The 26,304-nt window shown below is 48.3% G+C and overlaps 13 protein-coding genes across 13 annotated transcripts; 9 read left to right on the plus strand and 4 right to left on the minus strand.

The window, feature by feature from the left end:
* Positions 1 to 67: 67 nt before the first annotated feature.
* pyr4 (meroterpenoid cyclase pyr4) lies at positions 68 to 616 on the plus strand (the record flags this gene model as incomplete). The annotated part of the gene is made up of 1 exon (XM_056955734.1): positions 68 to 616. The coding sequence occupies one exon, from the start codon at positions 68 to 70 to the stop codon at positions 614 to 616; it is 549 nt and encodes a 182-aa protein (XP_056810068.1).
* Positions 617 to 1,669: 1,053 nt separating this feature from the next.
* On the plus strand, positions 1,670 to 7,009 carry N7506_006442 (FAD/NAD(P)-binding domain-containing protein; the record flags this gene model as incomplete). Its single annotated transcript, XM_056955735.1, has 6 exons — positions 1,670 to 1,872; positions 1,938 to 2,209; positions 2,263 to 3,038; positions 6,015 to 6,169; positions 6,219 to 6,545; positions 6,601 to 7,009. The coding sequence occupies 6 exons, from the start codon at positions 1,670 to 1,672 to the stop codon at positions 7,007 to 7,009; spliced, it is 2,142 nt and encodes a 713-aa protein (XP_056810069.1).
* A 685-nt stretch (positions 7,010 to 7,694) lies between these two features.
* Positions 7,695 to 8,552, plus strand: N7506_006443 (uncharacterized protein; the record flags this gene model as incomplete). Its single annotated transcript, XM_056955736.1, has 1 exon — positions 7,695 to 8,552. One exon carries the CDS (start codon positions 7,695 to 7,697, stop codon positions 8,550 to 8,552), a length of 858 nt encoding a protein of 285 aa, XP_056810070.1.
* Positions 8,553 to 10,100: 1,548 nt separating this feature from the next.
* N7506_006444 (uncharacterized protein) lies at positions 10,101 to 11,342 on the plus strand (the record flags this gene model as incomplete). Its single annotated transcript, XM_056955737.1, has 4 exons — positions 10,101 to 10,192; positions 10,268 to 10,787; positions 10,837 to 10,914; positions 10,962 to 11,342. 4 exons carry the CDS (start codon positions 10,101 to 10,103, stop codon positions 11,340 to 11,342), a joined length of 1,071 nt encoding a protein of 356 aa, XP_056810071.1.
* Positions 11,343 to 12,181: 839 nt separating this feature from the next.
* Positions 12,182 to 13,191, plus strand: N7506_006445 (uncharacterized protein; the record flags this gene model as incomplete). The annotated part of the gene is made up of 2 exons (XM_056955738.1): positions 12,182 to 12,494; positions 12,572 to 13,191. 2 exons carry the CDS (start codon positions 12,182 to 12,184, stop codon positions 13,189 to 13,191), a joined length of 933 nt encoding a protein of 310 aa, XP_056810072.1.
* A 374-nt stretch (positions 13,192 to 13,565) lies between these two features.
* On the plus strand, positions 13,566 to 14,722 carry N7506_006446 (putative ubiquitin-conjugating enzyme; the record flags this gene model as incomplete). Its single annotated transcript, XM_056955739.1, has 4 exons — positions 13,566 to 13,627; positions 13,676 to 13,770; positions 13,828 to 14,591; positions 14,642 to 14,722. The coding sequence occupies 4 exons, from the start codon at positions 13,566 to 13,568 to the stop codon at positions 14,720 to 14,722; spliced, it is 1,002 nt and encodes a 333-aa protein (XP_056810073.1).
* A 212-nt stretch (positions 14,723 to 14,934) lies between these two features.
* Positions 14,935 to 15,216, plus strand: N7506_006447 (uncharacterized protein; the record flags this gene model as incomplete). The annotated part of the gene is made up of 1 exon (XM_056955740.1): positions 14,935 to 15,216. The coding sequence occupies one exon, from the start codon at positions 14,935 to 14,937 to the stop codon at positions 15,214 to 15,216; it is 282 nt and encodes a 93-aa protein (XP_056810074.1).
* An 8-nt stretch (positions 15,217 to 15,224) lies between these two features.
* On the plus strand, positions 15,225 to 17,004 carry N7506_006448 (uncharacterized protein; the record flags this gene model as incomplete). The annotated part of the gene is made up of 2 exons (XM_056955741.1): positions 15,225 to 15,542; positions 15,598 to 17,004. 2 exons carry the CDS (start codon positions 15,225 to 15,227, stop codon positions 17,002 to 17,004), a joined length of 1,725 nt encoding a protein of 574 aa, XP_056810075.1.
* A 252-nt stretch (positions 17,005 to 17,256) lies between these two features.
* N7506_006449 (GMC family oxidoreductase) lies at positions 17,257 to 19,281 on the minus strand (the record flags this gene model as incomplete). The annotated part of the gene is made up of 6 exons (XM_056955742.1): positions 17,257 to 17,489; positions 17,543 to 18,146; positions 18,214 to 18,747; positions 18,801 to 19,017; positions 19,071 to 19,190; positions 19,241 to 19,281. 6 exons carry the CDS (start codon positions 19,279 to 19,281, stop codon positions 17,257 to 17,259), a joined length of 1,749 nt encoding a protein of 582 aa, XP_056810076.1.
* A 643-nt stretch (positions 19,282 to 19,924) lies between these two features.
* On the minus strand, positions 19,925 to 21,364 carry N7506_006450 (putative CUE domain protein; the record flags this gene model as incomplete). Its single annotated transcript, XM_056955743.1, has 1 exon — positions 19,925 to 21,364. One exon carries the CDS (start codon positions 21,362 to 21,364, stop codon positions 19,925 to 19,927), a length of 1,440 nt encoding a protein of 479 aa, XP_056810077.1.
* A 457-nt stretch (positions 21,365 to 21,821) lies between these two features.
* On the minus strand, positions 21,822 to 22,580 carry N7506_006451 (uncharacterized protein; the record flags this gene model as incomplete). Its single annotated transcript, XM_056955744.1, has 1 exon — positions 21,822 to 22,580. One exon carries the CDS (start codon positions 22,578 to 22,580, stop codon positions 21,822 to 21,824), a length of 759 nt encoding a protein of 252 aa, XP_056810078.1.
* Positions 22,581 to 23,381: 801 nt separating this feature from the next.
* On the plus strand, positions 23,382 to 24,541 carry pex7 (putative peroxisome biosynthesis protein (Peroxine-7); the record flags this gene model as incomplete). The annotated part of the gene is made up of 2 exons (XM_056955745.1): positions 23,382 to 23,545; positions 23,641 to 24,541. The coding sequence occupies 2 exons, from the start codon at positions 23,382 to 23,384 to the stop codon at positions 24,539 to 24,541; spliced, it is 1,065 nt and encodes a 354-aa protein (XP_056810079.1).
* A 621-nt stretch (positions 24,542 to 25,162) lies between these two features.
* Positions 25,163 to 26,003, minus strand: N7506_006453 (DUF1014 domain protein; the record flags this gene model as incomplete). The annotated part of the gene is made up of 3 exons (XM_056955746.1): positions 25,163 to 25,676; positions 25,747 to 25,847; positions 25,947 to 26,003. The coding sequence occupies 3 exons, from the start codon at positions 26,001 to 26,003 to the stop codon at positions 25,163 to 25,165; spliced, it is 672 nt and encodes a 223-aa protein (XP_056810080.1).
* Between the last annotated feature and the right edge of the window lie 301 nt (positions 26,004 to 26,304).

A 26,304-nucleotide genomic window follows, 5' to 3' on the forward strand; every position in this document is an offset into this window, starting at 1 on the left:
GCGAATTTTGATACAAAATTAGCATTTATCATATCATTATACTTTCTTTCGCTTTAAGAAAACCAGAATGGATGGGTTCGATGTATCGCAAGCTCCCAAGGAGTATCAAGATCTCAAACCAATTGCAGACCTTTTTGTCCTCGGCATGGGCATAGGGTGGGTCATCAACTACATTGGCATGGTTTATATATCGTTCAAGGAGCGTACCTATGGAATGTCCATCATGCCCCTCTGTTGCAACATTGCGTGGGAAGCCGTTTACTGCCTTGTCTATCCTTCGAAAAGTGGGTTGGAGTTGGGCGTTTTTGCAGTCGGCCTATTGATCAATTTCATGATCATCTATACGGCTGTGACATACTCACCTCGAGAGTGGAGTCATGCGCCATTGGTTGAGCAAAACATCCTTTGGATATTCTTTGTGGGTATCACAGGATTCACTACCGGACATCTAGCTCTGGCAGCTCAACTTGGGCCTGCATTAGCCTATTCCTGGGGCGCGGTTGTGTGTCAACTCTTACTCAGTGTTGGTGGCCTCTGTCAGCTCATTTGTCGAGGTAGCACCCGTGGGGCTTCCTATACTCTATGGTACGTCATCTTCAGTATTCGCTCCCATTGATATTCACTCCAAGTTTTTGAGCGAGGTATATTGACAAGAGCAAGGCTTTCTCGTTTCCTGGGCTCATGCTGCACGGTGGGATTTGCGGCCCTGCGTTGGAAGTACTGGCCAGAATCTTTTGAGTGGCTCAATAGCCCTCTTGTCCTGTGGAGTCTGGCTGTTTTTCTGACGACAGATGCGTCATACGGAGTATGCTATTGGTACGTCAGTCGGCATGAAGCAAGTCTTACAATGCTGCGGAAGAAAAAAAAATTTTGAAGCGAATATGGGTTTCCGATGAATGTTTGTTGGTCTTGTCTGCTGTATGTCCTTTCTTCAAGGTCGTCACCTTGTCTTTGCCCCTTCCTGGGTGTGCCAAAATACACTACTCCGTAAATGCATGAAAATTGTTTATGAAAGATCGAAAACCCTTCCCTGCACTCGGTTCGGGTTTTCAGAAAAATGCGGACAAACAATAGAGGACAAGGGTTCCAAGGTTGCATATCTGTTTTGGGAGATGGCACGGGGTGGGGTGCCTGACAGCCCCAGGGGTCTTTTCTAAAAACATATTTCCAATACCTCTACTATGTGCTGGTCCTACATTAGTCTAGTTCGGTGATTTATCATGTTGGCAACCTGACATAAAAAAAAAAAACAGAGCAAGATTGCGAAGATTAAAAAAAAATACTCTTCAAAAAAGGAAAGAAAGACAATGGAACATTATGAACAACAAACGAAGTAAAATACTGGAATGCCTGGGTACATACTTTACATTGTAACGATACTTTCATTACCGTCAGGTCATGTATTGTTTTGGAAATCTCACAGTCCTCATCTTACTTCAGTCATTCTGAGGATGTCCATCACTTAAATAAACTTTCTATTCAATTCACATGGCCCCAGAGATTCCTACCCTCAAGCTAACTACACATCAATCAATCCGGCAATTGACGATTTCAAACCATCTCGATACATTGTACGAGATGAGCGAGTCGCACTTCCGAGTGATTATTATCGGCGGATCAATCGGCGGTTTAACACTGGCACACTGTTTGCATCGAGCTGGTATTGATCATGTTGTTCTCGAAAAGTCGAGGGACGCTGCCCCCCCAGGTTGGAGCTTCAATTGGAATTCTACCAAACGGAGCCCGCGTGTTAGATCAACTTCAACTTTATGACGCCGTTGAGAGTCTTACTGAACCCCTCAGCACAGCAACCATTGGCTATGCTGATGGATTTAGCTTTAGCAGCTCTTATCCCAAGATTATCAATGAAAGGTGCGGAGTCTTTAATTCTTGCCCCCGAAACGGCTAGGTCTAACGGTTCTCTCGATACGACACAGATTTGGCTTCCCTATCGCATTCCTCGACCGACAAAAGTTACTGGAGATCTTGTATCTCAGGTACCCACACCACGAGAAAATTCGTCTCGGGGAAAAAGTTACTAGTATTGAGAATCTCGACAATATTACAACAGTCACGACTGAAGATGGCTCCAGCTATCAAGGCAACTTGGTCATTGGTGCAGATGGTGTCCACAGCATGGTTCGTCAAGAAATCTGGAGATTCAGCGAGGAATCCAACCCAAGCTCAAGAACAGTACAGGAGAGATCTGGTATGCTGACTTGAAAGATTCTCTGTGTCTCCTGTAAAGCTAATTTGGTTCAGATCTCACAGCGGAATTTCGATGCATCTTTGGCATCTCATCTCCCATAAAGGGGTTGAATGCTGGGGAACAAGTGAATTCGATTCTCAATGGTGTCACTATCGTCACGATCCACGGCAAGAATGGGCGCTTGTATTGGTTTGTCATTCAGAAGTTGGACCAAAAGTACACATACCCGCATTTCCCCCGCTACACCAAAGATGACACCCGCGTCGCAGCGGAGCAATTGAAGCATTTACGATTTCATAAACATCTCACCTTCGGACAATTATGGGGGAATCGGGAGACCGCTTCGATGACCACTCTGGAGGAAAACACTTTCAAGACCTGGCACCATGGTCGCTTGGCACTGTTGGGTGACAGTGTTCACAAAATGACACCTAACATTGGCCAGGGTGCTAATATGGCCATTGAGGATGCAGCGGCATTAACGAATCTACTGCGAGATTTGCTTGCATGGGGAGGTACATCACTTCCGACCGATACGCAAATCGACACACTTTTGCACCAGTACCGTGCCATCCGGCATGGAAGGGTTTACTCCATTTATCGTAGCTCACGCTTCTTGGTTCGGTTTCAAGCTCGAGACGGTTTGATTAATTCGTTATTAAGCCGATACTACGCACCTCATGCTGGGGATCTTCCGGCTGAAATGGCCTCCAAAACCATTGCAGATGGTGTGATGTTGAACTTCCTACCTCCACCCAAACGCAGTGGGGCTGGCTGGGAGAAATACCGGAAGAAAGAACGCCTTTGGAGCTGGAATATTCGCATTGCAGTATGGATGATTCTCCCACTCATTGCTTATACATGCATTGGGAAGAGTTTTTGGGGATTTTTTGGGCTTTTCAATTCCGGTCCGTTCCTCAGTTCGAACCTATGATACTGTTGAAATTATTCTTATCTCATTTTCATTATATCGTTTCCGCTGATCACAAAATCTGGCTTTGTGACATTGATCTTTCGGTGTTGTGTATTTGATATTGTATACACTCATTTTATATATCAATGTTCAGGACATATCACAATGATGAATATTTTACAGGTGAATGACCCTTTCTCTATTTTATGTGATCATGTTACATGTAATGCAGAGAGCCGAGAAGCCTCGAGTACCTAGGAAGACCGTTTGTAAATTTACGGGGTTTGGTCAGGTACCGATACGCCCGGGGCCCCTGGGCGTTTGTATTTAGAACATGAAAAATACGAAACGTCACTTCGCTTCACTCCAGTCCTCGTTGATTCATCAGCGACCTCTGAGCGTTCAAGCGTTTCACAATTCATCTCTCTCTATTTTTCTCTATGTATTACAACCCTGGTATGAAATACCTTATCACAAGGCAAAGCACAAATATTTAAACATCTTTCTTGTTGAATCTCCTAAGTATTGTCGATATCTTCTTTCCCACCTGGGCACCTTGGTATTCTCACCTTTTAAATTCGATACACAATGTCTCGAGGAATAACGGCAGTCTTATTCTTTCTTTCTATGCTTGCAGCATACACCAAGTACTACCAGTCTTTCCAAAATGGCTTTCTTGACCTCTTGTCAGATATGAAAAACTCGAAGTCTCTACCTGGGCTCCCTGGGCAGCTGTGTTTCATGTATACCGGAATCAATCCATTAGATCGTTTTCTTACAGCATGCAATGTCTTCTTTTGGCCAATATTCCAAGCGAGGGTCCCCGAACTGCCGCTTTACGGGATAGCATTTTCGAGTGCAATGCTGCCAATGTGGCTGATATTTGTGGTCGAGACCCATCGAGCGGAGCATGCATTCACTGCACTGGTGAAGTAGGTTGACTGTCGGTGTCTCCGGAGAGCTGAGATGAGCTGACTCAATGATTTTCAATAGACTTGCCTTAGTGGCTGGCCCATTAATTCAATGTCTTGGTCCCGGACTAGTGATTCCCACGATGTTGGCCGGAATGCATATGCAGCCTCATAGAAGCCTGCCTTCATCCGAGCCTCAGCTACGCTCGTTCCCCTTGGCGATGTTTCTTGGCTATGTCCTCCCGCTGATGTTTGCCGCAATCCCGGCCCCAAGTCACATATCATATCGATCTAAGCAGCAGCTCATCGCTCTATGGCAGGGGTGGCCCTTATACACTACATTTATTATGTGGATTTCTCGCATCGTGAGCCACGCAGGCCATTTTCAATATCGAAAGCTGCAGTCAGCATACATCTTTGCGCTAGCATGCTCGACTACAGGACACTTTTGGTGTTTATGGCTTAGCTGGTCGGTAAACATATCTCACCATGTGTATCTTCCACCAAGCCCGTGGGGAAATCAGCAGGTGGCGACACTCGAAGGGGGTGTTTTGCGATTCCTGCAATGGGACTATACCTGGTCAGCATTAGCAATGCTGATCTGGACAAATTCCAGGTTTCTCCGCAGGGTTCGTCCACAAAGCCGCCAGTCTACTATTGTTTGGGTAATTCTGCTCGTGATCGGTGTTATTTTGATAGGGCCGTGTAGTGTTGCTTTGTTGCTTTTTTGGAAAGCGTCGAGCTTGAGTGTTGAGAGACAATGTTGAATGCTCTTCCATGTCTTTACAATGCGTACGTAGTGCTCCACTCCGTGGCCACTTGGTCATCCGGATCCATTTCCTTCATGGATAGATAAATCTTTGATGATCTTGAAAGTCTCCTTCAATCCTCGTAATAGGCTAGTTGGTCTTTTAGTTTTCTGTTAAAACAGGAACCTTGGGTATGGTATGCATCCTTATGGCCTCAACAAGGGTTTCATAGAGACGATGTCATATCGTTTTGTATCACGTACGACTGTACTGTCTTCAAACCGTCATATATATTGTTCTGTATCCGTCTTTATGTTTTTATGTAATATATACCAAGGGGGTATTGAAATTTCTTTGCTTTGTATTCTGCATATATGCTTGGCGCATGCAAGGCAATCCATCTTATCTGCGTCGACAGAGATGCACTGTCATGCAGATTATGCGTTCCGGTAGATGCGCTCTTACCTGTTTGGAGATCCGGAAATGATACAGATCCGGGTAGATCCGCTTTCGCTTTGAACCTTGGAAATCTCTTGGAATTAATTTACGAGGGTGTGGGCCTATTATTGCAGCCCTGTAAAGTTTCGGCGCGACCCCGCTGGGGTGTATCGGCGGGATATGCGGAGAATATTGGAATTTGGCGTGGCATTCTACGCTGTCATCTAAATTTCATGGTAGTGAATTCTATCGCATCACTCAGTTATGTCACCTTGCAGCGATACCGAGTACAGTATGATTTCTCAATGAACAATTCAGCCTTCCTGCACAAACATTGGAAATATCTCAGCTTTGCGGTACAGAGCCTTGGAAGTGTCCATTCGTAAGCCAAATAGATGATAACATGCTCAATCCAGATTCTTGACCCATCGCTTTCTTTCTTTTTCGGCGCAGACGCATTGTGACTGCTCTGAAGAATCTTTTCGATTCAACAGCCATGGCTTCTTTCATAACAGCGAAAATCTTCAACTTCATTTCTCGGTATTTTCCCCTCGGTGAATTCCTGAGCAGCTTTAGACCGTTGCCTGCAGACCGGAATAGAACACTGAATTTCAAAAGCTTCCAGGGGAGCTTTGTGAAGCAGAGCCTTGTGTCACGCAGAGCTGATTTGCCGGAGGGGCTACACTGCGAACCCAGCCGTGTTGTGGAGCCATATGACAAGGTTTGATATCTTATCCTTTCGAAACCGAGCCGCTCGCTTCGAGTTTCTGACATTTCCCTCTTCCCTCACGCAGATTGTCCTCAGACCAGTGGATTATCTACTATCTATTCCAGGCAAAGACATCAGGGGTAAATTGATAGATGCGTTCAACGAATGGCTCCAGGTACCGCCGGAGAAGCTAGCCATTATCAAGGGTATAATTGACATGCTTCACACGGCATCTCTACTGTTTGTCTGAGTCTATCTATTCTGCAAACTCTACTGATTCTCCGCGCAGCGTTGATGATATCCAAGATGCGTCGAGGCTCCGTCGAGGCCATCCTGTTGCCCATGAAATTTTCGGTGTCGCCCAAACCATCAATTCCGCGAACTACGCATATTTCCTCCAGCAAGAGAGACTGAGAGAATTGAATGACCCACGCGCATTCCACATTTTTACCCAGGCTCTACTTGATCTTCATCGGGGTCAAGGGATGGACCTTTACTGGCGCGATTCCATCGTCTGTCCTACTGAAGAGGAATACCATCGAATGGTCATTTATAAAACGGGAGGATTGTTTCGACTGGCATTGGAATTAATGCAGACACAAAGCATGGTCACGACGTATGCACTCCAAGATTCATACTTGCCCCGTCAATGGGAGGCTGACTTGTCCCAGGGACCTTTCCAAACTTATAGATTTATTGGGCTTGATTTTCCAGATTCGTGATGATTATATGAATCTCCAGAGTGGAGAGTATGCCGAGAAAAAAGGATCCATGGAGGATTTGACAGAGGGCAAGTTCTCATACCCCGTCATCCACAGCATTAACGCGGTGCCTGAGAACACGATACTCGTTGATATTCTCAAACAACGCAGTGAGGACAATGAGATCAAAATGCGAGCTGTGCAGTACATGGAGTCAACGGGAAGCTACGCATATTGCAGGGAAGTATTGAGCCGTTTGAACAAGCAAGCGCGTAGTCATGTTGAAGATCTCGAGGCTTCCCTAGGTCCTAATCATGGGGTTCATTTCATTCTCGATCTCCTTCATGTTGATGTTTCAAATCGGAAAACCTACAAGTAACAGATATCGATAAAGCCGAGTTAACAGTTTGGGTCCATCATTCTAAATTGGCTTGCTTCGCTAAGAAAAGGTTATCTGGTAGGTGTATTGCAACATGCATTACCAGTATAACAAGATGATGAATACGCTGTGTTCTAAATCTGAATTTTACTTCGTCCAGCGTGAATATCACCATAAAACGTTTAATTCAATCAACTAGCATTTATGGATAGCGATAAGGTTAGAGGTTAGGACATCCTTTATTGAGGAAAATTCAGGGCCCAATACGAAGTAACGGGCTGTGAGTTGGGCTGAAAGGTTAAGCCCATAGCCACGGATTGAACCCAGGGACTAAGTTCTCGGCCCAATTTGGCTTAGCCATGGATGGCGGATGTCTACCCAATATGATCAGCCAATGACGAGTAGTTGGTTTAGCCCACGAATCACCTATGATTGTACCACGGGTGGAAGCCGAAACGTAAATAATCTCAATTGAAAATCGCGCATTGATCAACGCATCAGACTCCATCGCAACACGCGCAATATCCTCATACTTGGAGAGTTTCATCCGCTTCATCTCAATTACATCAAGAGAACTGAATTTTCGTTGATGAAAATGTCGAGTAAGTCGCTCAGCTCAGGGGTTTTTCGAACCGTACTGAGATTCAAAGACACTACTGCGGAGTCTTCCCCAAACGCAGAGCCCATGAGATCGACACCTATCACGGGGCAGGCTCACACATCTCGCCAATTATCTGGTACAGTCGAGCCAGATGACTTGGCATCACTCACAGCGGCTTTCCAAAGCTCGGCCATCCAGGAAAAGGCGGCCATTCAACTTGTCGACACATGTGAAGGGTTGGATGAATTGATCAAAAACTTAGTGGACCTGCCAAGTAGCCCTCCTTCCTTGTATATTGACCTCGAGGGCATCAACCTCTCCCGACATGGGACAATCTCGATTCTCCAAATATATGTCCTACCAACTAAATCAACGTATCTGATTGACGTCTACATGCTGGGAGGCCAGGCATTCTCCCACGCCGCAGCTGATGGGACGACGCTTCGAAAAATATTCGAATCTTCTCTTATTCCGAAGGTCTTTTTCGACGTTAGAAACGATTCGGATGCTCTTTACAGCCATTTCAGCATCGCACTATCTGGTGTGCAAGATCTTCAATTGATGGAGCTTGCAGCGCGCAGATCTTCTAAAAGACTCGTGCGTGGACTAGGTAAATGCATTGAGTATGATATGCCAATGAGCGACAGCCAGAAGGCATCTTGGAAAGCTACCAAGCAAACTGGGCTGAAATTGTTCGCGCCTGAATTTGGAGGTTCTTACGAAGTTTTTAATGTTCGCCCAATGTCGGATGAAATTCGGCAATATTGTGCACAGGATGTGCAATTTTTGCCCATGCTATGGCAAAGATACAATCGCGAGATGACACCAACATGGAGTGCAAAGGTACAATTGGAGGTGGAAAACCGTGTGCGGCTTTCCCAATCCGCGACATTCAACGGAAAAGGCAGACATATGGCCTTGGGTCCTGCAGGCTGGTCTTAAAGTTACCAGGTCAGCGCTAAGTAAGAAGCTCCGGTATACTGATGTCGAATTTTTACGAGATTGGATGGTGTGAGTTGGAGTACAATCGTGTGGGTATCCGTCAAACGTCAATCCAAATTGCTAGATCGCGGATGACCTTGAACCGGAAAGGCTTTCGAAAATTTTGCTTAATACTTTGAGAAACTAGTGATATTGTGGCTGTCAATTTCTAATTCTTTAACTTCTTATATCTTTGTATCGTTGTACTTGTCCCATCGCTTCCCTGACGTAGTCACTATCCACGGATATCTACGGAGTACTGATGAGGTGACTTGGAGATCCTGCTGCAATATTTCCAACTGATATCCTCCCGTCAAAGAATATCATTCTTTGATTATAATACATTTAGCAGCAGGCGTAGATGCAGTACATTTGTTGTGGATTGATTCCATGGTTCCGGCCACCACTGTGGGGGAGGAAGAGAGAGAGCGAAAGGGAGAAGGAGATAGCAGAGAGCATCCATGGATAGAGAAGAAGAAGAGCAAAATATCACATGATTTCCACCATGTTTTCCAATACTACGAGATCCCCAAAGCTTAACTGCTGCTGAGCCTGCCCCACAAGTTGCCGATGTCAGAGTCCGTTGACCTCGGTCACTTCGGTAGGTGTGAGCTAAGCACTCGGCACTTGCGGACGACTCTCGCGGCAGCTGCGAAGTACTAGAGATAGTCCCCCTCCCATTATTTTCCCATTATTATTGTACCTGTATATTCTCTAAAAGTAGGTTCAATTTGTTTCTGATCGATTGGCGAAATATCAATAATTACCAATAGCAAAATGGAAGCATCAAGGCTGGATTCCCCTCTTCCCTCTCTTCCCTCTCTTAGATAGCCAGTCCACACAGTACTACCTTCTCCTCGTGGACTATCAAGAAGTCTTCCAAAAATTTGGCGAGTTTCATGAGAGCTTTGTGTCAGACTCTCCGGATGATTAGCTAAATGTTTAGTCTAGGGTTGAGCACTCAAATTGCATTGATTGTCCATACTGTAAAGCCGATGGTGGAACGCGCCAGTATCGGCCATGCCGTATTGAGATGAAAATATTTGTCTCGATGGCAGTCGAACAGGTCTTGACGAGATGCAGCTACTGGTAGCCAATTTGTGTGATTGTTTTTCTGTGAAAAACACCGTGCCGAGGTGGAGCCGATCGTCAATAACCTACAAAATCTATGGGTCTAACCTGCAGCTGCACCGATGTGGTGATTCATGGCATCATAGCTGAAGAACCGAGCCACAATGCCCCCCTCCATCTGTGGGGTGAACCTTTACAAAAGTGGATTTTCCTGCTAGAGGCAAGATCTTTCATTGGTCTAAGGTGTAATAACCCACTAGTTTGCGAAAATGCTCCGCTATGCATCTTCAATAGGAGGGAACTTTCAAAAGAACCCCTCGTCACACTGTTTGAAAACTTGCAACCAATATACTCAGGCATCTGAGAATCCAGATCTGCTATCAATACTTTTTTTTTTCATCACATTCATAATACTTTTTTTTCATCACATTCATCATTATGCCTGCCAAAGATGAGAGTAAAGAGTACATGAAGCTCTTTGCAGGGAAAAAGGAAGGAAATTATCTTTACAAACCCCTGAGATACGAAGAGTTGCACCCTGGATCAATCGGCTTCTTCGACGAAGACAATATCTAGAACGAGATCATCGATGTATCTGACCCCAGAAATCTGCAAGAGAAGGGTTATACCCCCCTCAGCCGCTCTCTGTCGGCTAGGCACTCGGATGGTTGTCTTTGGAACACCAGGTCCGCAGAGAGCGAGTCTGAACAGAGCTATCGTGGAAAGGCGGGTGCTTCTGCTGCCGCAGCAGGTGCCCCAGTCGAAGCGTCCGGTGAATTGAAGTACAAGACAGGCTCGAAGGGAAAGGCAGCGCTCATTGCCGACGGTCTAGTCAAGATCGAGAAGTATGTGCACCCCTTCGGCGGTCCGATTCAAAAATGGGTCCGGGACAACGCAGACAAGCTCCTCGATGAATGCGGAGACGAGGCCAGAGAGCACGGACTTGTTGCGGTCCAGTCTGTTTGGTTGACTGATTCATGCGCCATTACTATGTCTAATGGCAGCGATCGCGACATTGACACAGCGCTGGACTTAGGCGCGACTGGGTTCGGCAAGATCGGCGGTGGCGTTGCTTTTATTGAAAAGCTCTCGACTGAAGGATGGACGACATATACTTCGCAACCTGTAAGCCAAAGGCTCTTCCGATCTGTGTTGTGGCGCTAACGATTCCTAGGGCTCCAAGGGACGCGTTGTCTCATACAACGGCCTCAAGTTCAGGCCACGGAGAAAGACCAAGTGGTTCTCTTCTAACGTAAGTGCTTCCTCCCCACACCAAATCAATTTGCTAACAGCGCATAGCCGTTCCGGGAAGTGGCGATCACCGAGACGATCACGTTCGGACCTCGCTCGACGATCATGCGACCTGTTTTGGATAATGAAGGAAACATCATCGAATTTGAGCTGGTCAAGCGTGTCATGAACAGCGAAGATCAGTACGAATTCCATAAGGTTCCACAAGAGAAAGAGCCCGATAACCAGGAGACCGCCGAAGAAGAGGGCTTCCCCGTGGAAGTCAACGAAGTCGAATGTGAGGGTATGTCGGAAGAGGACATCGAGGCAGAGAAGCAGTATCAAGAAGAAGAAAAGCAAAAGCAGGAACAACTGATGGTGAAGGAGTGGGAGGAGTTCCTGAAAGAGACCGAGACTATGAACCAACAGCTGCGTGAGGGAAAAGAATAGTAGGCTTGCCAGGTTGCTTGGATACCGCGTATCCCACCATTTCAAAGGTAGTCGAAACAAAACAATGGATCTATCAAGTGGCACTTATGAAACCGCCTAGCCAACGCCAAATCAAGTCTGCGAATTCACTCTCGAACCGCCCTTGTTGTAGTCAGGACCTCTTTTAGACAGCCTTTTTTAACAGTCTTTTTGGCTGTCCTTCCAATGTTCCAACTAATTGTCGAGTCATCATGATTGGTCGAGAAAAGGAAATCTTGGCTAAGGGGTGAACAGATAATTAGGAATTGGAACTGTAGAGCTGAGAGTTTACCAACTTATCTTCAAGTTATGCACCGCTACGTAGTTACATACGCACTTAGGTAACTATGGGCTGAGAACTAATCGCCTACTTTGTAACGGGGATGCGTTAAGGGCAAAGAGTACCAAAGCAAGAGTTGATAGGAATGTTAACACGGAAATCCCGATATAGCCGTCCGATATGGTGTAGTGGCTAACATCGTCGTCTCTCACACGACAGCCGGGGGTTCGATTCCCCCTATCGGAGATATCTTTTTTTATTGCCATAGAAATGGCCAATTTTGTAGTAGATTAGCCTCCCGTTCTTTCTCTCTAGATAAAAAGGAACAGCTGATGATTCTTCGATTAATGAAAAAGTACCGAAGTGACGAAAAAAGCAAATGCATATCATACGGCGGAGAGTTATCAGAATCTTATCAAGCCCGCGCTGACATGTGAAAGCCGGGAGATTTTCGACATATTCTAGTGAAACCGTTTTCTGTCAGAATCCCTCTTCTTTTCCTAGCACTTGATCATATATTCAGCCAAACTCACCCTTTTCAATGGACTATACGGCGTTCCCAACATTCCCTATCCCGGCCTCAATTCGGCGACGACTGCCCCGCCTGTACCTTTCACGGGCCGGATCTAAAGAAGTGACCGGAGATCTGCGTCGCGGACTGGCATCTTCATCCGAGCCGCAGTTGTGTCACAGCCAGCTCGTCGAGCCGGGTCTGGATACTCGACCCTCGACATCGAGTGACGATCTGGAATTCGATATTGGGTCTAGAGGTTCAGAGAGCCCACCCGAGGAAATGGGATCTCCGACGAAATATGAGGCCGAGTCGGGGTTGCGATGGAATAGAGTAGTGCCCGGTGAGTCTACGTTGGTTTAATATCAGTGTTACCGGTTGGTTGCACAGCTGTCACTGACAGTTCTTTTCTCATCGAAGCCTTTAATCTCCTCCGCAATGCAGGGTACGAAGCACAGCAACCGCATGCTGATGGCCGATTGGCGCGGTCTCTATATGTGAATGCATTGGTTTATCTGCTCGATGCTCTACCCCCGGACCTGAGTGGCGAGGAAACGGCCATGCTGCAGCACCACATTCCAGAACCTGTCAAGGCGACATTGACGACCTACCCCCACCCGCCCCGCTTTGTGGACAGGGATCCTAAATCATGCCATAATTCTAGATCTTACCTGCATAAGGTCCTCGCTTCGGCAATTCTACAGATTTTCATCCTTCTGCGATTCGTCTTGCCGTATGTCAAATTGCTCTTGCGTCAGGTTTATGAGTATGAACGGACACACCGCATTACCGAGCGAATCTTGACTACCACTTTGGATGCGGCAGACGGGTTGGGGAAAGGCGGAGTCACTATTGGAGCTTCAATCTGTCGGCTAAATGAAGGTCGGGTTGGTGCTGCGTTGTCCAATCTTGCAGCGTGGTGGATGGAGGGTGTCGCTGGCGGTATATATGAGGGAGTTGGAGAAGGGATGATGCATCTAGGTGTTATAGGACAGGGAGTAGAGCTGGACAGGTTCCCTCCGCATTCGATGAATGGATGAGTAGATATAGATTTCTAGACTAGATGAGAAGTGCATATTGGCGTTTTGATTGCGTGTGTATGAAGTGACACCTGGGCATGACCTTGGAATGCTGGGCGTTGATCTATATATTTTGTACAAATCTGGGCTGGCTTTGGCCCAATTTTTCAACGTTGTGCAACCTCAAAATTTCCCAAGTATTGAGATTTCAATCAAGGGAATTTTAAGTGTCTTCAGTGTCTGAGAAATGTGAGTCTTCTGCATGTTCACTTTCACCGAGCATGGGTGAAGCATTTGGGTGCAGTATGTTTTTTTTTGTAGATCAGCGATAAGCGCGATAAGCATGGTGAGCTTCACCCCCGGATCTTCCATTTGTCTTGATCCGCCAATCTAGCATGTCGACATCTAAGCTCCCCTGCATTCCTTCTCTCCGGAAGCAGCAGCTTCATCTGGAATTGTGAGAATGATCCCAGCCACCGCCGCGCTCGGTATTGACCATCGATAGCGCGAGCTTAAAGCATGCCGCACCGCCAGGGGTCTACGTGAGTCTCGCGCCGGGAGACCCAACACTTTGGAATGGAGTGATATTCGTCCGATCCGGTAGGTCAATTTCTTGATGCGAAGTGAACCCAATTCTGACATCAAGTCTACCCGCAGGCCCATACGCCTCGGCCGTTCTTCGCCTTCAACTTCGATTTCCCGACACCTACCCCGACCTCCCACCTACCGTCACCTTTGCGACCGACTTGTTCCATCCATTGATCGTGCCCCTCACTACCTATACTTTTAGCACCGGATCAGCAAGCGATAACCCTGTCAGCGCGACAGACGAAGAGCGACTATCACCAGGTGGCTTCAGTCTGCGCCATGGTTTCCCGCATTGGTTTGGTAGGGCAAAGCGCGGCGGTCTCGCATCGGGAGCTACTTCACGGAATGTGAGCGGAGTCAGCTCGACTGCTCCAGCAAGCGAAGAGCAAAGCTCCGAGGAACCAGTGACACATGATGGTGCCTCGGACGTGTCAGAACCCCCGGTCGCTTTGAATACCGAACCTGCGGCGAGCGGGGATGACGGCACAAATCCGCCTCTGGCAAAGGTTCCCGTTGACCATATTGCAGAACCAAGGAAGATTGTTCCTGTCTCTGAAATATTGAACTACATTCGGTCGACATTCGACGACGAGTCGGTGCTGGATTCGTTGCCTGTAGAGGTCGCAGGGAATCCTGGGGCCTGGCATGCTTGGAGGGCTCATCGTCGTGGGGTCTCGGGACCTGGTCACTTCAAGAGAGAAAGCCCGCAGGCCCGACTCCCGGGAGATTGGCACTGGGATGGTATATGGGCTCGGCGAGTGCAGGATGAGATTGAGAACTCTCGTTCTGAACCCATGCTGTTTGGAAGTTCTGCTCGTGGCGTGGACGAAATGGTACAACACTTCACTTTCCCTTTTGCATGCTTATGCTAATTTCGCCTTAGATTCGATTTTCCCGGCTGGACGACACGACTTCGAACTCGGTGAAAGAAAAGATAACTGCCATGGCAGAACATGGCATCTAAGCTCTACTCAATACACAATACCCAAATGCTACATTGATTTTTCTCGTTTTCCTGCTTTCTAGTCCAATGTTTCCATGGACTGCAGCCACACGAGCCATGGGAATCAGTCTAGAGCTGAACCTTGCGCAGTTTCCCTTTTTGATGTCGGCAAGGCTACTGCAAAAGATGCAGGTGGTTTTATAGCGTCCCTCAATTCTTTCACTTATTCAAACATGGTCTATAAGCTATCATATGATATCAAAAGCTCAGCTTTAGTTATTGCATTGATCCTGGTTCCTATCCTTGTTCTCATTGCCGTTGTCGCCATCGCCCTTGCGTGCTCGAACTACTGGAGCATCCATTCTCTCAAAGCCTGTATCTCTGGCCACAGGAAGCAGTGGCGACGCAAGAAGATCCCATCAGACTCAGAGAACGGCGCCGCACTCCGCGCGACAGAAACATCAGATATCCGGGTCGAGTTCGCACATCCTGTCACCAACAGAGAGCATATCTAGACCTCACCATGGAGCACACGCTACGGTCCCCGCCCACCATCAGACGCCGGTCTTCACACTTCGCTTTTCGCAAGAACGATTCATCCTCAAGCTCGCTCTCAAACCTCTCTTATCCTCAGATACCGTCTCGTCGTTCCTCACTGTCCTTGTGCGCAGGGTATGATTCAAACTCGAGTGCGTTGGCGACTTCGACCAGAACGCCTTCACTCGATGATAGCCTTTGCAACATCCAAGTGGTGAAGATTCGTCAAGCCAACGCTGCCAAGAGCCAAGATACCCAGAAGAGCAAGTGCCTTGATGCGAGCGAAGACCCATTTCTTGACTGTGTATGAGGGTTCCATTCTACGATTGCCTGTCTGTGCTCGCTAACCTTCTTCTTAGACTCCTCGGCGCCGTGCTCTGCCTCGTGAGCTCATGACTAGGAGCGGATATCAGTTGGCACCACAATTGCTCGTTCGCTGGAGCTCTGGATCATACGCCTCTCTCGGCACTTCATCAGAGTTGAATTCATCATTGGAATCAAACAAAATGGGCCAACTCACAAATCCCATGTCACAACAAGATTCCCGAGTAGGAAGCGGACATTCGTCACATCCAAGTACGGAATCGGATATGATGTGTCCTTTGGAGCTCCCTGTGACTTTTTCCAAGGTCAGATCTTACGCAGGCAGACCATGCATAGGCGCAGACAACCTTATGTCTGCATGGACCTCAGTGAATGTGATCGCCGACGTCAATCCCATCCCATTGCCTGAGAGCTCCAAACTTGCACCTCTCGATCTAGTCATACTACTTGATAGTCTGAAGCAACCTTTCGTGAGTGATTTGACGCCAATGGTTGTTGCAACTTCGATCTTGATCTCGAACCTCGTCGCCAACAACGATAGGCTGGCTATTGCTTGCGTTGATGGAAGTACAAAAAAGGGGTTCGAACTGTTGCTTCCGCTTGGGTTTCATTCATTTGAGTCAACAAGAGCTGCACTGGACGCCTTCTCACTGGATCAGCTGAAGAAGAAAAGAAAACCATCCCCAGATGTAAGCCACTCAATTCGGCGGGTATCTCGCCTATTTTGTCCCTCCCCCAGGGCAGCTTTTGGCCATTTGGTGTTTGTTTCTGCAAATCCTCATCCTGTGAATACTTTGACCATATCTGGCATTGATCGGGCTATCGGATTCAACACGATATCTCCACATCCTCGTTTCCCACTGGAGACCACGAGCCATCCACTTGGGTGGCACATTTTCTATGATGAGAATGCAGATGATGCCCAAGCTGGCGGTTCTCACTTCATGAGCAAGGTATCCAAAGTCGTTCGACAGCTTCGCACCGGAATCAGTGCTGGTTTCATATCCAACCTCGACCTCTGTTTTCAATTGGGCCCAGGATGTACTTTAGAATCTGCGCTGGAATGCACTCAACTGCAACGACTGAGACCCGGCGAGACGTGGATTCTCAAAACAAAAGTCGGCATCCCTATTGATTTCTATGAGAAGCCTCACTTAACCGAGCACCCGATCATCCGAGACCTGGTCAGCCAAATCAACGAGGTTATCAGGATGTACTCGTCGCAGCCTATTGCACAGCACATTCTCAGCGCCAACTTGAAATATCAACACTCTTTGCTTCCAGCACCGCATGAAGTTTCGTTGGAAACCCATTGTACCGTTCCCCGTCCAGTCGACGTTGGATTTCATTTTCCTTCGGAAGATGAAAAAGCGGCACTCATGGGATACGAGGATGATGATGGAATTAGCGCTGGCTTGGGGTCCACAAGTGACGGTAGTTGAACTCGACTTCGGCTTCGCCTCTTTGGGCTTGCATTAATACTTTATTCTTATAACTCTTGATCATTACTTACATGTCCTCCGGACAGGGGTCTTTCTGACGTCTCATTTGCCACGACACCCGGCTGATCACCGCCGACTCTATTTATCCATTGAAGGTATCTGTTTGGTACAAGATGCTTGCAATCACACTATTCTTTCATTCTATTCTTCTCATTCAGTGGAAGTCCCCGTAGAGACTGTAAAACCTCGAGATTAGATGCGAGGATACACATTTCCAGACATTCGCCACGTCTCCTTGATCAAATCTGCACACTTCTCACCAATACCGTAAGCCGGCATTTGGGTGTGACCACCGTGCAACGTAGGCATCACACTGCAGTCCGCAACTCTGAGACCTGTGACGCCTCTTACCCGCAGCTTTTCATCAAGAACAGCCATGGGGTTATCCTTCTTACCCATCGCACAAGTGCCGGCAGCATGGTAGCCTTCAGACGAGATGTTAGTTCAATTCACCAAGATCGTTTCAGAAATAACTCACAAGTAGTAGCATGCTCCTTCACGTAAGGAACCCAATCTTCCCTCGATTTATAGGTATGATGATTCAAATTCGGCGGCCAGGACCCCTTAACAATATCCTTGGTTCCAGCACCCTGCATAACAACCTCGTTGGCGTAACGGCATGCCTCACTAAGCACTAGTACGTCCAACGGATCAGCCAAATAATTGCAATCGACGACCGGGTTTTCAGTTGCATTTGCTGATTTCAAGGTCACGGAACCACGGGACTTGGGCGCAAATAATTCTGCAATCATGGAAAAGGCGTGCTGGTGATTGATTGGGAACTGGTCGTATTGCTTCGGTCCGCCGTAGCATTCTGTGTTGAAGAACTCGATATTAGGTTGATTGGGAGTGAGGCCCATGGGGTCGCGGCCCGGGGCCCGGGGAGCATTTTGCCAGAGTGGGGAGTCTTTGAGTCGGTCGTCTAGTCTGGCGAAGGCGAAGCCGCCGAATGGGAATGTAGACAAAAAGCCGCTTCTCTTGTCTTTCCATTCTTGATAGGTCTTGTCGAAATTGTCATCGTGGTAGACGTGGGAGTCATTTGTTAGGCCCTTCTTTTCGGTTTCGTAGAACATGAACACAATCTGGAATGAGTTAGATTTTTGAGAGACAAAACGGCCATTACTGATTGGCTGTGCGTGGTGGACTCACCAGATGGTCCATGAGGTTCTTTCCCACACCTGGGAGATTGACTGTACAAGGAATGTTGTGCTGTGCAAGTTCTGCTTGAGGCCCGATGCCAGATCGAAGGAGAATCGCCGGACTGCAATACGCGCCCCCTGAGATGATAATCTCTTTTCTGGCGTAGTAGATTCTGGAGACGCCGTCTGATGTCTGTGTGGCCACGCCAGAAGCCCGGATCTCGCCTGTCTTGTTGAAGATGACCTTATCGACCGTCGTGTCAGTCTTGATGGTAATGTTACCCCTATGATTCTTGTTTGTGACAAAATCAGCCCCCGTAGTTCGAAGACCCTTATACACTGTACGAGGAACATGGCCACATCCCTGCGCAACGGTCCCGGTACTGAACATGTCGTGATGTAGCGGCATGCCCTGCGAGACACATGAATCTAACAGAAGCTGTGAAATAGGCGCTAGATCATGCGGCTCGGTGTGGAGAGGCCCGGAATAGCCATGGCTCGCTTCGTCTGCTTGAAACCACCCCTTCGGATGAAATGTCTCTGACTGCTCATTGTCAAAGGAAACTCTCATGCAAGTCTTCTCATGGACTAACGTACCTTTCTCATGCTGTCAAAGAACTCCTCGCCGCTCCATCCATCTAGACCCCAGTCGTCATAGTCCTGCTTATTGCCCCGGATGCATAGGGTGCCGTTGCATCCACTCGATCCTCCGAGGAAGCGACCTCGACTCAATTTCACTTGGCGGTTATCGACACCCACCATCGGAGGGGTGACAATGTTCCAATCGGTCTCTGAATCGAAGTTATTTGACCACCTAGTTGGTTAGCACGGCGATTTACAGGTGTTCAGTGAATTCGAGAGACCCACCCGCCAGCCATATGGACATTTTCCAGGTCTTTGTTGTGCTGGCCAGCTTCAATCAGCAGGACCCTGATCTCTGGGTTTTCTGCCAAACGGCCAGCAACTACACAACCGGAGGTGCCACCTCTATATCGAAATCAGCATAATCCAACGATGCGTTGAGAGCCAAATCGTACCCGCAGACAATGTAGTCATATGTATCGTCAAGTCCAGCCATGGTGAGGAGTTGTAAAAATATTTTCCGCTAAGGAACGAACAGCTCAGGAACGAACCGAGAAGAATGCTCCCAACCCTTTTAAGTTGTACTTTTGACATAGCGGAGCCGCGGGAAATAATTCCGCATCGTGTTGAGACGCGTTATGTGCCAGAAGTTAAATATTGGCGCTTTCTGCTCAGGTGCAGTAGATGATTGGAAATGCATCATCCACTTTCACAACAAGGGCCACAAGACAACACAGATTTAATGGGTCTCAATGGCGAATGAGCGGGCAAGTAAGGGATGGGCCGTGTTGAGTGGATTCCGGGTTGGGGGCGGAATTTGGAGTCCACTTTGCCGAAGCTATTCACGATTTCCCCCCGCATCTCGGCTTCCCCGCAGAACCAGGTTTTGTTGCGATGCTCGGGTTCCGCACTCCCGCTGTTGCAACTGGAAACCCGAGATCTACTGCGCTTGTCCTATTGTGCCAGGATCGACGGACTAGTGATAATCTCATTTTTCATCCATATAAGCAGAATCGAGAGCGGGATTGTTCCACGTCTTGATAGCAATGGTGCTATGTTGCTCATGTATTCGACATATGAACAGAATTATTCGATATTGTTGAGCTGAACGCGCAATTGGCTCATGTAGTCTTCGAGCCTTACTGTGAAGCCGAGAAATTGCCCAGAGCAGGTGCCTGATCTTGAAACTCTTTTTCGTCCCAGACTGGATCACCATCGTCATCGAATTCCGCCCATTGGAAGAATGAGCAGCCTTCTTTCCCGGGGGTATAGCCAGCGTAACACATCCACATATACCTTCCTCGGGATTCTTGCTTACGTCGCGCACATCGGAGAATTGCATGTTGTCCACATTTACAGCGTGGCGTGTATCGTGGGTGTAGAGTACCCCGATACCACCGATATGTGATATTGATCCGACGATTGCCGGCGATTGGATGTGGTACGATAGTTTGGGCGGGTGCGATAGAGTGTTTCCATTCTTCTTGCATCTCCGCATGCATAACAAGAAGTGAGTTGTGAGGAAGATGTATGGAAATCTGTCCTTGGGCATCAGCGCGTGCAGAAGCAGCCTGGTTCTGCAATGGCTTCGAGTCTGCAGTCTTGATATCTTCGGATTCCTCTTCTTTTCCATCCTCCTCCTCATCTTCCGCTACTATGCGACGGATGCGAAACTCGCGTGACACCCCAAGACTGAGGCTTCCGATGATCGGATGAGGGCCAAGGTACGTTAGTCCATCAGAGTGATATCCCACACTCTCGGCTGGACCATCGTAGCAGTTTACAAATGCTGCGTTCGGCTTCCATTGCTTAGACGACTGGTACTGAAGCTTTTTCCCATCTGGATAGACGTCACGGATCCGTTTTTGAACCTCTTCATTAACGACCGTTTGGACCTCGCGTGATACCGACCGTAACTGCGGTGTTGCCTGTCGCACATTGGAGCTGTATGTGCCTCCATATGTGTAATCCGACATCTGTTGGCGTTGTTCCTCGGCCGTGGACACATACACGGCATGTGTATGGGGGCTCTGAACGGTGCGACTAAACAGCTGGAATGTAGACCGCGTAAGATACTTCGACTCATCGAGAAGCTCTAGGAGAAGTTTGTTTGCTTCTTCCGCCGGTAAAAAGTTGTGGATGATTGTGCATGGTGTGTAGGCTGCGATGTCCTCGGGTGAGTAGAGATGTAGTGTCTTGCCTTTTTTCGTCGGGGGAGCTTTTTTCCTAGCTCCTAGATGATTTATCGGCTTCAAAGTCCCGTCTTCAGCTTTTGTCAAGATATGCGATGAGAGGGATGTCTGCATGCCGAGTGGACCTGCTGCCGCACGCTTTTTGGTTGAGATGGTTGCTGCAGACCCTTGTGCGGAGAGCATTTCGGAGGCTGATTCCACAGAGCCATCACATGAGACCAATATATCCAGCAACTCATCCTGCTTCACCGCTGGAAATAGGGATAACAATATTGCAAGCTTGATGTCAGTGGAGTCCTCATTGGGCGGATCTGATAGCTGCTGAATCGGCTTGGGTTCCTCATCTTGCGAGACTCGCCGACGCTTCCGATGAAAGAATGCTTCCATTGGTGATTTATGACACGCTCAAGCTCAGCTGGCTATCTTGGGGACGCCCTAGACGCTTGACTTTTGGAAACCTCCAGGGCTTCCAAAGTTGGATTCATTCCTCGACTGCTTGATAAGCCGAGAGGCAGATAAGCTGCTTATCACCATGTGACTGTTTTCAAATTGACCAATCACAGCGCTATTCAGTAACTATAAGCGTCCATGGATTTTACGAGTCCCTTAACACCTCTCTGGTTGAACACAAAACAATTAACTGACACAATTGATAAGTTCTCGATCCGCATATGCGGGAGCATTTTGTGTATGAAGCCTAACTCTCCGGACATGAGATGATTTTCATAGATTGGTGCTGCCCAGGTGGTTACCGAGTTTCTTGACCGTATGAGTGAGTCGCATTCTAGGTGACGGCGACAAAAAAAACTTGTAACATATAGGTGAAACGATATCTTACATATGGCTATTTGCTCCAATTCCCTTCTCCCAAGTATACTCGTCCTTCGCGATGATAATCAACCAAAGACTTGAGCTGTCTCAGCCCATCAAAAACCTCCACCAACGCATCAAGAGCCACCGTGGTCCACCCATGATATTCTCCCCGATAATTTCTCACACAAGTAGACACTCCAACGGTATCAATTTGCGGATGATCGGTCATCCTCGAATCGGGGAAATTTTCCTCAACTACCTTCACCCAGCACCTTCCCGACTCAGCATCTCCCTCAACCATGGAGGAAACATCTAAAGCAGTTTTCAAATGTGAGAGAACCACGTCATCGACCATCAAGCATACACGCAGTCTACTCGGAAGTTCGGCCTCAGGGATCGCCAGCGACACCTTGAAATCGTGGAAAACTTGTCGAATCGCGGCTTCGTCCATGTCGGCGTACATATCACGAGAACTGAAGATCTTGGATGAAAAAGTCTCTGTCAAGATACGGAGTTGCTCATCGGAGCCTGTCAGCGTTCGACGTAAAGATTGGCCCACGGCGTCGTTGAGGCAGCGCAGGAATACCGGGAGAAGACGCTTGGTGTCAGGTGCGTAGGACGTGCGGTAAATGATCGGACCCCATGACAGGGTGAGGAAGTCGCGCTCTGGGCCTGGTGGTAGTGAACGGAGGCCTGGAGACGATCCAAGGCCAAAAACTTCTTCTTTGAGGAATGCACTAGCTGAAGAGGTATAGTGTTTGTATTCAGGCATCCCATTATCGCATCCCATGGGGGCCTCATGTTGATAGTGTCTTTGGCTTATCATTGCAGCTATGTTGTTGAAGTTGAAGGAGATATGAAAGGCGCATTGGAGACGGTAGGTCCTATGAAGGGAGGCCAATCATGGCGTCATTCCCATGAGGCATTCGGGCAAATTGTGGCCACAAAGTCTTAATTTACCCTGGCCAAGCTTATCTTCGAGCAAATTAAAGCCTGTGGCTTGTGCAAAGACAACCGTGGAACAAGGGCTGTGGGCAAAAGGCGAACGTTATCTTCTATAGTATTTCATTGACGTCAACGCTGATCACACCTTAACCCAAATCCAACCTCACTGTTGATGGACCATATCAATAGATCCGTACTCTTGGATTCTTGTCAGAGCTCTACTTTTGCTATCTAGGCTGACTGTACCTAATTATGGCAATTCCTTGAAACCAATGGTCAGCCCTTTCAAGGTTTGACAGCAGTCTATAGGCGAAGCCCGCAGGATGTTCTGCTCTTCATGTGTATGTAGTCCTTGGAAAATGCTCACTAACAGAAATGCTATAATATCAAAGAATCTGCAAGTCTAATATTCAATCTCAAGTAGCAGAAAGGCTAAAACATGAATGTGAATATCAAGAAGAGATGGTGCCTGAAATCTAAGGAAAGACCTCGGCCCATTTGGATCCCCGCAATCCCGAGATCATTCGCCGTAATTTGGACTTCGCATCTTTCTTAACGTTTTGATGATTTGAATTACTCTCAGCGTTCCCTTTCTTTATATATCTTCCCCTCCGAGTCGTCGGCGCTGTTCGATCAGTCGCCCAATATGCTCCACTACCGCACACAAGGGTTCAACGGTTGCGCCGTCAAGTACTCCCCTTTCTTCGACAACAGGCTCGCAGTTGCAAGCTCATCGAACTTTGGTCTTGTGGGAAATGGCCGTCTTCACATCCTTGAGCTGACTGCGAACGGAATTCAGCCTTTAAAATTGTAGGTGGGGGTTATGCGAACCCCGCGGAGAGCTCGCCGTCTACCCGTGGGAAATCCAAGAAGCATCGCTGACCACGGAATGTTCGCACGCTCAGTTTCACCACACAAGATTCACTCTATGACCTTGCATGGTCCGAACTCCACGAAAACCAAGTCCTCGCCGCCTCGGGCGACGGCAGCATAAAGCTCTTCGACTGCACGGCAAACGACTTCCCGATCCAAAACTGGAAAGAGCATGCGCGCGAGGTATTCAGTGTCAACTGGAATCCAGTAGCGAAGGATCGTTTCTGCTCAAGTAGTTGGGATGGCACAGTCCGCATCTGGTCGCCTCATCGCCCGCAATCCCTCCTCACTCTCCCAACCCACAGCTGCACCTACTCCGCCTCATTCTGTCCGCATAACCCAGACCTCATTTCATGCGTGACTTCAGACTCATATGTGCGCGTGTTCGATCTCCGCACTCCCGCCTCCGCCTCAAACCACCTCGTCACTCAGATCCCCATTCATGCGGCTCCTGCTGCGCCCGCTATCCCCGGTCAACCTGGCGGTCCTGCCCCACCGGCTGAGGCGCTCACGCATGATTGGAATAAGTACCGCCCTACTGTTCTTGCTACAGCGGGTGTTGATCGCGCTATCCGTACATTTGATATCCGTGCGCCGCAACAAGGGCCGCTGTGTACTATGCTTGGGCATGAATACGCCGTTCGAAAAGTGGCGTGGTCCCCACACCTATCTAATGTTCTTTTGAGTGCCAGTTATGATATGACATGCCGCGTGTGGAATGATCGCTCTGATACAAACCCTGCGGGGGATATGGATATGATGCGTGGTGGTCCCGCTGGGCCTGTGGTTGGCGCAGAGCTGGGGCGCATGGGCAGGCACACCGAGTTCGTGACTGGAGTAGACTGGTGCTTGTTTGGAAACGAAGGCTGGTGTGCTAGCGTTGGTTGGGATGAGAGCTTATATGTTTGGGATGTACGAGCGGCGATGGCATAGAACGGGTATTTTCTGAAACCACTTTTTCACAGCACTATACTTTGGATACGAACATGCTCAGATCCCTGGCAGATTCAGAGCGTCACCTGGGCACCTGGGCAGATCTCTGAGACTGTATCCAGTCCTCTGGGGCTGGAGTGGATTACAAGTTACCTCACTTACAAGGTAGAGCCTTTCGAGGGTTACCGTGCGATATCCATAATGCAAGACCTGCACCCGTGGACGTACGATGTAGTGCTTATTTGCTGCAATCGAACCTTAAAGAGCCTTTATGGGTCTCATGTTCCGCATGGGTAGATGAACGAGAAGCGAGGAGCGTGGATATGGATAGTACTTGTCTTTCAAGTCTAAATTCCGGTGCATATTCCCCAAATGAGCACTCATGCACCATGGTTCAATTATGCAATGATGTGTCACGGCTGGGGTTGGTACTGAGTACATACTCCCGTGTTGTGCCAAATGATTTTATATCAGATCAGACAGATCGCACTCTTGGCAATACCATTCATATTGGGTATTGCTGAGGGAAAGGAGAGTTGACCCCCAATCATCGAGAGGTATCTGCTAATTGCCACCTTTATCTCGATAGACCCGATGCACTCAACTTTGTGACGGCGCAATTTATTTGCTGCCGAGACGGCCCTCGAGCTTCTTGCGCTCGTTGTCGCGCAGCTGAGCAACTTCTTCCTTGGAGGCATTGACAGCGGCGTGCACCTGGTTGAACGGATTCTCCTCGCTCTTCTCGAACTCCTTTCTGCAGAGATCCATACGCTGGTTGCGACGGAGGCCGGGGTTCTCCTCTTCGATCTCTGGCAAGCGTCGTTCTTCGAATGCGGCGTACGCAGCCTTGAAACGTCGCTCGGGGTGACGGTCGATCTTTGAGGTGTCTTTCGAGGCCAGAGACAGGGCGTCCAGCGCGTTGTCGATACCGGTAGCGCTGAGAGATGAGCCCTTCTTGCTGGAGGGAGTGTCCTCATCCAGTTGTGAGAGATCGAGACCGCGGGTCTTCTTTTGTGCGGTCTTCGCATTGGCGCCCTTGGCCTTGGATGGCTGTGAAGCTTCCTCCTCGGCTAGTAAAGCATCACGCTCGGCCTTCTTGCGAGCTGCATCAGCCTTCTTGGATTCGGCATCCTCCCTGTAAATCGAGAAAACCTGATTAGCTTTTTGCTTGATGGCTTTCTTGGGGAGACTCATATCCCGCATACTTCTTAGCGTTGCTCTTGGATCCCTTAGACCACTGCTTGTCCTCTTCCGCGGACTTCTTTTGGTCCTCAACTGCCTTCTTAGAGGCCGCGGCATCGGCTTTCTACATGCCGCTGTCAACACTCATCCGAATGCCGTCATGGTGAGGGATGTGGCAGTATAGTGGGGGCGGGGTTCAAAAGAAAGAGGGAAAAAAACATACACGAGCGTTGCCGGCGGCCTTCTTAGAGTTTTCACCTGCTGCTTTCTTGCCACCCATGATGATGATTCAGTCTGAAATCAACGCTTGACAGGGTCACGAATATGGTTGAGGAAGAAAAGAAGATGGGAGTAGATTTCTACTACATGATCCGATCCGCGAGGCCGTTATGCCGACTCCGACGAAGGCGGTGGCCGCTGGCCTGTGCGTCATTGTGCCCAGGGCGGTGAGTTCCCCGGCTTCATTTGTAATCTCCTATCGACCCTCAGCCCAACTCCGGCGACTGGAGACGATCATGGGATTAGCATAGCGTGATTTGTTACTGTGACCTTTATTTCAATTATCTTTCAGCTGGTGACAG

This window comes from Penicillium brevicompactum (assembly GCF_028827555.1).
Source record: "Penicillium brevicompactum strain IBT 35665 chromosome Unknown utg000005l_segment0_segment0, whole genome shotgun sequence".
NCBI lineage: Eukaryota > Fungi > Ascomycota > Eurotiomycetes > Eurotiales > Aspergillaceae > Penicillium > Penicillium brevicompactum.